We start from the raw sequence: 9,358 nt of genomic DNA on the forward strand, positions 1-9,358 counted from the left end.
CACTGCATACTGTAGAATGGTATACAGAACGATATATAGAAATGGAGGAAAACAATGGGGAATTGAAAATACTATGGAACATGTTTACATTTAAGAATGTTGAATAGAATGACCAGTTATTGAGAACATAATCAACTGCTGGGTTTACACTTGATAACTCATTATACGTAAATATTTCATAACTTGGTAACACACACATTTTAAAATGTTTTTTTAACCTTTATTTAACTAGGCAAGTCAGTTTAAGAACAAATTCTTATTTTCAATGACGGAACAGTGGGTTAACTAGGAACAGTGGGTTAACTGCCTGTTCAGGGGCAGAACGACAGATTTGTACCTTGTCAGCTAGGGGGTTTGAACTTGCAACCTTCCGGTTACTAGTCCAATGCTCTAACCACTAGGCTACCATGCCGCCACACACACACACGCACAACCACACAAACATACACACACATACAAACACACACACAAACATTCATTCACACACATACAAACAAACACACACACACACACACATATTGTCCTTCTGTTACTCTCCCCTCATTTCTACTCCCTTGCTAATTTTCATCTCTATTTTGGGAGGGAATTAGAGCAGCTGGAGTTTCCACACATACATGTGCTGCATACATCAACCCATACACACACCCATAATAATAGTCAATACTTGCATACCACGGGAAATATATTCACCTATTGTCACAACTACTTATTCTGACTATATTAGCTATGTAGAGAGAATGACAGATTAAAAGGGACAGACAGACAGACAGACAGACAGACAGACAGACAGACAGACAGACAGACAGACAGACAGACAGACAGACAGACAGACAGACAGACAGACAGACAGACAGACAGACAGAGACAGACAGAGAGACAGGGAGGGAGAGAGACAGTGAGGGAGAGAGACAGTGAGGGAGAGAGACAGTGAGGGAGAGAGACAGTGAGGGAGACATACAGTGAGGGAGAGAGACAGTGAGGGAGAGAGACAGGGAGGGAGAGAGACAGTGAGGGAGAGAGACAGTGAGGGAGACATACAGTGAGGGAGAGAGACAGTGAGGGAGAAAAGGCATACCTTCAAACATGAGAGATAGTTGCAACATTGTGTCTCCCTCTTTCATACCACTCAAAAACAGCTGAAATACACAAGTCTGTTTGTTCTCTAGCCTGGTAGCCAGTCTGTTTGTTCTCTAGCCTGGTAGCCAGTCTGTTTGTTCTCTAGCCTGGTAACCAGTCTGTTTGTTCTCTAGCCTGGTAGCCAGTCTGTTTGTTCTCTAGCCTGGTAGCCAGTCTGTTTGTTCTCTAGCCTGGTAACCAGTCTGTTTGTTCTCTAGCCTGGTAGCCAGTCTGTTTGTTCTCTAGCCTGGTAGCCAGTCTGTTTGTTCTCTAGCCTGGTAGCCAGTCTGTTTGTTCTCTAGCCTGGTAGCCAGTCTGTTTGTTCTCTAGCCTGGTAGCCGGTCTGTTTGTTCTCTAGCCTGGTAGCCGGTCTGTTTGTTCTCTAGCCTGGTAGCCGGTCTGTTTGTTCTCTAGCCTGGTAGCCGGTCTGTTTGTTCTCTAGCCTGGTAGCCGGTCTGTTTGTTCTCTAGCCTGGTAGCCGGTCAGTTCTCTTCTGGTAGCCGGTCTGTTTGTTCTCTAGCCTGGTAGCCGGTCTGGTTCTCTAGCCATACTCTAGCCTGGTAGCCAGTCTGTTTGTTCTCTAGCCTGGTAGCCAGTCTGTTTGTTCTCTAGCCTGGTAGCCAGTCTGTTTGTTCTCTAGCCTGGTAGCCAGTCTGTTTGTTCTCTAGCCTGGTAGCCAGTCTGTTTGTTCTCTAGCCTGGTAGCCAGTCTGTTTGTTCTCTAGCCTGGTAGCCAGTCTGTTTGTTCTCTAGCCTGGTAGCCAGTCTGTTTGTTCTCTAGCCTGGTAGCCAGTCTGTTTGTTCTCTAGCCTGGTAGCCAGTCTGGTTCTCTAGCCTGGTAGCCAGTCTGTTTGTTCTCTAGCCTGGTAGCCAGTCTGTTTGTTCTCCTGGTAGCCTGGTAGCCTGGTAGCCAGTCTGTTTGTTCTCTAGCCTGGTAGCCAGTCTGTTTGTTCTCTAGCCTGGTAGCCAGTCTGTTTGTTCTCTAGCCTGGTAGCCAGTCTGTTTGTTCTCTAGCCTGGTAGCCAGTCTGTTTGTTCTCTAGCCTGGTAGCCAGTCTGTTTGTTCTCTAGCCTGGTAGCCAGTCTGTTTGTTCTCTAGCCTGGTAGCCAGTCTGTTTGTTCTCTAGCCTGGTAGCCAGTCTGTTTGTTCTCTAGCCTGGTAGCCAGTCTGTTTGTTCTCTAGCCTGGTAGCCAGTCTGTTTGTTCTCTGGTAGCCAGTCTGTTTGTTCCTGCCTGGTAGCCAGTCTGTTTGTTCTCTAGCCTGGTAGCCAGTCTGTTTGTTCTCTAGCCTGGTAGCCAGTCTGTTTGTTCTCTAGCCTGGTAGCCAGTCTGTTTGTTCTCTAGCCTGGTAGCCAGTCTGTTTGTTCTCTAGCCTGGTAGCCAGTCTGTTTGTTCTCTAGCCTGGTAGCCAGTCTGTTTGTTCTCTGTTTGTTCTCTAGCCTGGTAGCCAGTCTGTTTGTTCTCTAGCCTGGTAGCCAGTCTGTTTGTTCTCTAGCCTGGTAGCTGTTTGTTCAGCCTCTGTTTGTTCTCTAGCCTGGTAGCCAGTCTGTTTGTTCTCTAGCCTGGTAGCCAGTCTGTTTGTTCTCTAGCCTGGTAGCCAGTCTGTTTGTTCTCTAGCCTGGTAGCCAGTCTGTTTGTTCTCTAGCCTGGTAGCCAGTCTGTTTGTTCTCTAGCCTGGTAGCCAGTCTGTTTGTTCTCTAGCCTGGTAGCCAGTCTGTTTGTTCTCTAGCCTGGTAGCCAGTCTGTTTGTTCTCTAGCCTGGTAGCCAGTCTGTTTGTTCTCTAGCCTGGTAGCCAGTCTGTTTGTTCTCTAGCCTGGTAGCCAGTCTGTTTGTTCTCTAGCCTGGTAGCCAGTCTGTTTGTTCTCTAGCCTGGTAGCCAGTCTGTTTGTTCTCTAGCCTGGTAGCCAGTCTGTTTGTTCTCTAGCCTGGTAGCCAGTCTGTTTGTTCTCTAGCCTGGTAGCCAGTCTGTTTGTTCTCTAGCCTGGTAGCCAGTCTGTTTGTTCTCTAGCCTGGTAGCCAATCTGTTTGTTCTCTAGCCTGGTAGCCAATCTGTTTGTTCTCTAGCCTGGTAGCCAATCTGTTTGTTCTCTAGCCTGGTAGCCAATTTGTTTGTTCTCTAGCCTGGTAGCCAGTCTGTTTTTTCTCTTGGCAGGTAGCCAGTCTGTTTAAGCACTAGCCTGGTTGCCAGTCTGTTTGTTCTCTTTGCAGGTAGCTAGTCTGTTTAAGCTCCCTAGACGTTGCCATGCCAGACACGAAAACACAATGTAATAGTTTCTCCTGCACTCAAACCCTGTTACGATCAATACTCATCCATCAACTAACACTTGGGTTTGTCACACTGATGAGACACACGCACACACAAACACACACAGATGCTCGCACACACTCATGCATGCTCGCACACACATGCTCAATGCCGTCCGCGCTGATAAATATTCACAAGATGCTTCATTACTTCAAATCCCTCTACTGTTTATGAAATTAGAATTAACAAAAGCGTCTGACACACAATGGCGTCCATGCTGATCCATGTCTGTTCGAGTTGTGACACACATTGGTGTCTGGTTCATAGAAGAGAAGAAGAGAGAGAAGAAGAGAAGACTTGTCTGGAGCTGGGATAAGAACCTAAATCACCTCTCCTTTTCTCTCTCTTTCTACAGCCTTTTATTTATCTCTCTCTTCCTCCATCCTCACTGCCGATCACACTCCCCCGGTGTACCACTGGAAGAACAGAGGAGCAGAGAGATGGAGCATGAGGAGGGGAGACAGTTTCCCTCAGGCTACTAAAAAGAGGAGAAAGAAAGAGATTCAAACCAAGGAGTCTTCAGGGAGAAAGAGGAAGAGACAGCGAGAGGGAGAGAGAGAGGTGTAAAGAGAGAGAGAGGGGTAGAAAGAGAGAGAAAGAGGTAGAGAGAGAGAGGTGTAGAGAGAGAAAGAGGTAGAAAGAGAGATGTAGAGAGAGAGAGAGAGGTAGAAAGAGAGATGTAGAGAGAGAGGTAGAAAGAGAGATGTAGAGAGAAGTAGAAAGAGAGATGTAGAGAGAGAGATGTAGAGAGAGATAGATGTAGAGGTAGATGTAGAGAGAGAGAGAGAGATAGGTAGAAAGAGAGATGTAGAGAGAGAGACGTAGAGAGAGATAGATGTAGAGGTAGATGTAGAGAGAGAGAGATGTAGAAAGAGAGATGTAGAGAGGTAGAGAGATGTAGAGAGAGAGGTAGAAAGAGAGATGTAGAGAGAGAGATGTAGAAAGAGAGATGTAGAGGTAGATGTAGAGAGAGAGAGAGAGATGTAGAAAGAGAGATGTAGAGAGGTAGAGAGATGGAGAGAGAGAGAGAGGTAGAGATGTAGAGAGAGAGAGAGGTAGAGATGTAGAGAGAGAGAGATGTAGAGAGAGAGACGTAGCAGAGAGAGCTGGCAGAGAGAGAGAGGTAGCAGAGAGAGAGAGGTAGCAGAGAGAGAGAGGTAGCAGAGAGAGAGAGGTAGCAGAGGGGAAAGGAGGAAAGTATCAGGAGGTGAATAGAGGTGCGCTGAGGGAAAGATTTCCCCTGAGATTATGACGCACAACACACACAAAATAGCAGACACAAGTCAACACATACAGACACTGACATCACCAAACTGACGTCACCAAACTGATATCCAGGAACTATCCAGGAATATGACTACTGACTACTGTAGCCATCAACTGACCCATCGGAACAAATACCCCACACACCCCTCTGCCCCATCCTTCATCTTTGCTGTGCTAGGAAGGAAAGGAAGGAAGGAAGGAAGGAAGGAAGGAAGGAAGGAAGGAAGGAAGGAAGGAAGGAAGGAATACGTAGTATTGGAACATGGCCAGTGCTTGCAAAAGGACAATGTGCTCCAGGTCTCCCACAGGACCATGCACACACGAGTACACACACACACACACACACAGACACAAACGGTACCAAATTAAATCTAAACACACAAACACACACAGCCAAAGGCCAGTCCAGCTAGCCTTATTACACTCACCATTACCCAGACAGATGAGATATCAGTAACCTCTCACTGCTGCTACTTCTACTGCTGTTACTGCTGCTATCTCTACTAATGCTACTACTGCTACTGCTGCTACTATTGCTGCTACCTCTACTACTGCTGCTACTGCTACTGCTGCTACCTCTACTTCTGCTACTGCTGCTACTGCTACTCCTGCTACTTCTACTGCTGCTAATGCAGCTACTACTTCTGCTACTGCTGCTACTACTTCTGCTACTGCTGCTACTACTTCTACTGCTACTGCTGCTACTATTGCTGCTACCTCTACTACTGCTGCTACTTGTAATGCTCCTACTTCTACTGCTGCTACTTCTGCTACTACTTCTTCTACTGCTGCTACTGCTGCTACTACTTCTGCTACTGCTGCTAATGCTGCTACTACTTCTGCTACTGCTGCTACTTCTGCTACTCCTGCTACTTCTACTGCTGCTAATGCAGCTACTACTTCTGCTACTGCTGCTACTACTTCTGCTACTGCTGCTACTGCTGCTACTACTTCTGCTACTGTTGCTACTGCTGCTAATGCTGCTACTACTTCTGCCAGTGCTGCTACTGCTGCTAATGCTGCTACTACTTCCACTGCTACTTCTGCTACGGCTGCTACTGCTACTTCTGCTACTCCTGCTATTTCTACTGTTGCTAATGCTGCTACTACTTCTGCTACTGCTGCTACTACTTCTGCTACTGCTGCTAATGCTGCTACTACTTCTACTGCTACTTCTGCTACTTCTGCTACTGCAGCTACTGCTGCTAATTCTGCTACTACTTCTACTGCTACTTCTTCTACTTCTGCTACTACTTCTGCTACTGCTGCTACTGCTGCTACTACTTCTGCTACTGCTGCTACTGCTGCTAATGCTGCTACTACTTCTACTGCTACTTCTGCTACTTCTGCTACTGCTGCTACTGCTTCTACTGCTGCTACTACTTCTACTGCTACTACTTCTACTGCTGCTACTGCTGCTGCTACTGCTACTGCTGCTGCTACTGCTACTGCTGCTGCTACTACTGCCTCACACTGACCCAAACACAACAGCTGAGCTACTTACTGCCTCCCTGCCCAGGAGTCACTAACCCACCAATCACTGACCCCAACACTAGCCTCGCCCACTACCCTACCAAATACTAACCCTAACACTATTACCGCCCACTACCCCACCAATCACACAGCCCCCAAAGCCAACCATTTCTCCCATCAAGTTCAGCAGGTACAAGTGAGAAAACATTCTGAAATGGAAAACAGAAATCATCATTTTAATTGGACAAGTTATTGGATAACCGTTTTTGAGCCTACAGCACCATGACAGTGGACACACCCATTGGGTCAGATGAACCCCTACCCTTCGGCTCACCTTGTTGTAAACGCCCCAGGACAGCTCTGTCTCGATCACCATGACGACGATGCCAAACATTCCGAAGATGAGTGCGTAATCACTCAGCCTCTTCCTCTTTTCGAACAGCGCCCTCCGGTGGCCCAGTTTATAACCAATGTTCTGGTTCTTACGTTTAGAACTAGAAGCCTTGGAGCAGCTCCCCCTCGGCCCTACAGCCCCAACAACTTCTACACCTCCCTGCCTGCTCCCCCCTACCCCCCCTCCTGTGCCCCCTGCACTGCTTAAACCTCCCCTACTCCCCACCAAGGCGTGGTTCTGATGGTATATTGACATCTGATTGGAGGATGAGTCGGTGAAATCATAACCCCTCGCGTACGGCGAGTCCTCTTTTGATGAGATCACTATCTCTGGAGGATTCTGGGTTGGTTGATTGGAGGATGGCAAGGATGAGGAAGTGGGCGGAGCCTCTCTGTCCCGGTCCCGCCCTCCAATGGCAGTTGTGCCGGTAACAGGTGCTGCCCCGCCCTCTTTGGTGTCGCTGCCGCTGTCTGATTCGATGAGGTTGCGTCTGGAGGCGCTGAGGCGACTGAGAGGTTTCATCACGCCGCCTGTGTATTTACAGGAGCTCATGGCGATCTCTGTGAAAGGGTTGCTGTCTCTCCGATGGACCAGCGGGCTGGCCTGGCGGTGCTTACATCCCCTCTCTCTATCCCTGTCCCTCTCTCTATCCCTGTCCCTCTCTCTCTCCATGGAAGGGGAGTGTGAGGAGTAAAAGAGGGCGTTGTAGACTGGGGAGTTGTCTCCACTCAGGCTGTGCTGGGAACCCAGGCACGAGGACAGAGGGGTGCTGGTGGGGTGAAGGGCATTGGGGAGGGGGGGCAGGGGTTGACCCCCCACTGAGGACAGAGGCAGTTTGGGGAGGGAGGCCTTGGGCATGTTAGGCGTAGTGGGGGACCCATTCAGCCGGTCCAGGCTGGATCCCCCCCTGTGGTTGGAGTGGTTTGATCCCGGGTAGTTGCCGGTCATGGAGGAGTGGGAGATTCCACTCAGAGGGAGGGGGAAACGCGGGTCCTCGTCCTCACTGCCTCCCAGGAGAGTCAAGCTCAGAGAGGGAGGGGGCTCCATGGTGGGGGCCGGAGGGCGACAGGCCACTCTCTACCTAACGGAGAGACAGAGGAAGGAAAATGAGAGAGAAAAATGGAAAGAGAAGTACAGAAGAAAAAATTAGAATTAGAAGAGAGATGGGGTTTAATTATGAAACAACGGAGAGAGGAAGGAAGAGAGAGATGGAGGAAGGGAGGCGTGGAAAAGAGGGAGCACATGATGGTTGAGAAGTTGAAATTAGTAGAGAACTGATCAGCTTCGGAGAGAATATTGACTTCCCTATTGCACTGAGTCAACTGTCCCTGTAACCCTCACATCTCCCCCTCCCCTTCTCTCTCTCTCTTTCTCCCACCTTCCACCTATCTCTGTCATACTAATGTAATCTGTTCTCCATTCAGATAGGATAGACTATAGTAAATTATCTGGACGTGTACAAGGCAAATCCGATCATTAGTGAAAAATGATTATTTTCAAAGTATTGACTTTATTGAGCACAGTTGAATACTGGTCCCCTAGAATGCATGCTTCTGTCAAATCTGTGTTTATATGTATCCTATAGCTTACATGGCAAGAATCTTTCAATGAACTTTTATTCATTCTTAAACTACCTTCCTAAAATCTCACAGATTATCTCACACCCAGACACCATGCATTCTTTGTCTTTCTCTCCCCAAAACCCCCTCTCTCTCTCTCTCTCTTCCTCCTCCTACCTTCTCTTCCCCTTCTCTGTCCCCAGGTCAGTCGTGTTGAATCACTGGCTGGATGAAAATAGACCCCCACACTTTTTCTTTTTCATGTTGTCACGGCCATTCCATCATCTTTTGCTCCCCTTCTTCTAGGTGCGAGACCAGCGACAGGTCCTCACAGGAGACGGAGCGCTTTGATTTCTCCCAAATAATTCACTGGTTCCCTTCCTTTCCTCTGTGCTCGATGATTCCTTCCCTCAATTCGCCGTTGTAGAATCAACCAGTCTTTATCTCCGTCAGTCCATGGATCAATGATTTGATATCACGCATATCGATTATTTCAAATGTCCTTAAAAATGAAAGAACTGAATAATCTTTCATGATTATATTATGAACCTACTGTTGATATGAAAATCTCCGTCAGTATTCTCAACATATAAAATAACTGAATCGCTAGACTACTCGACATCTACATGCAAACACGCTATGCTAAAAAAAGGTAGCCTATAAATGACAAATATGATTTACTATGCAACTCTTCCTTTACCTCACTCACTCATTCTATCGCTCACGCTGTCTCTCCGAATTTGTCTCTCTCAACTTCACTCTCTCTCGCTCTCTGCCTCCCCTCCCTGTAATTCTCATTGGACAGTCACTGGGTAATTATGAAGACAAGAAAAACCACAAATACATTTTTATCACGACATCCAGACGTTTTTTTCCTTCCCGTTGAACCCCATAATAACAACGCGAATATAAATTATATTACGCTATTATGGATCATGATCATATAGGCTAATATTACTACTCGTTTATGTAATGCAACTGTTACATTTGCACACAGTTCTCTGGGAAACTGTGTCATATAGCCTACATCTTCTCTGGCAGCGTGCGGATTTCATTCGTTCTTGGGAGTGGCCTACACACAACTTTATATTTCTTGGGTGAACACGTTTTTTTTTAAATATTTTTTTTAAAACAAAAATAAGTCTTATTTTCTAATATTTTATTTTACTTTATTGTAATTTTACAATAAACAAACGGACAGAATTAGACAGCTACAGGTGAAAACCAAGAGGCTTTTCAACCTTAA

The 9,358-nt window shown here is 47.0% G+C and overlaps 1 protein-coding gene across 1 annotated transcript in view; it reads right to left on the reverse strand.

Annotated features, from left to right (window-relative positions):
• kcnn3 (potassium intermediate/small conductance calcium-activated channel, subfamily N, member 3) overlaps positions 1–8,860 on the reverse strand; it is a 111,391-nt gene extending 102,531 nt beyond the window's left edge. Inside the window, exons 1-2 of the mRNA XM_046303238.1 lie at positions 8,290–8,860; positions 6,494–7,634 (exon numbers count right to left, since the gene is read on the reverse strand). Of these exons, the coding sequence (XP_046159194.1) occupies positions 6,494–7,600 (1,107 nt within the window). The 5' untranslated portion in view covers positions 7,601–7,634; positions 8,290–8,860. The remainder of the gene's footprint in view (positions 1–6,493; positions 7,635–8,289) is intronic.
• Positions 8,861–9,358: the final 498 nt, after the last annotated feature.

This window comes from Oncorhynchus gorbuscha, linkage group LG15 (assembly GCF_021184085.1).
Source record: "Oncorhynchus gorbuscha isolate QuinsamMale2020 ecotype Even-year linkage group LG15, OgorEven_v1.0, whole genome shotgun sequence".
In the NCBI taxonomy this organism is placed as follows: Eukaryota; Metazoa; Chordata; class Actinopteri; order Salmoniformes; family Salmonidae; genus Oncorhynchus; species Oncorhynchus gorbuscha.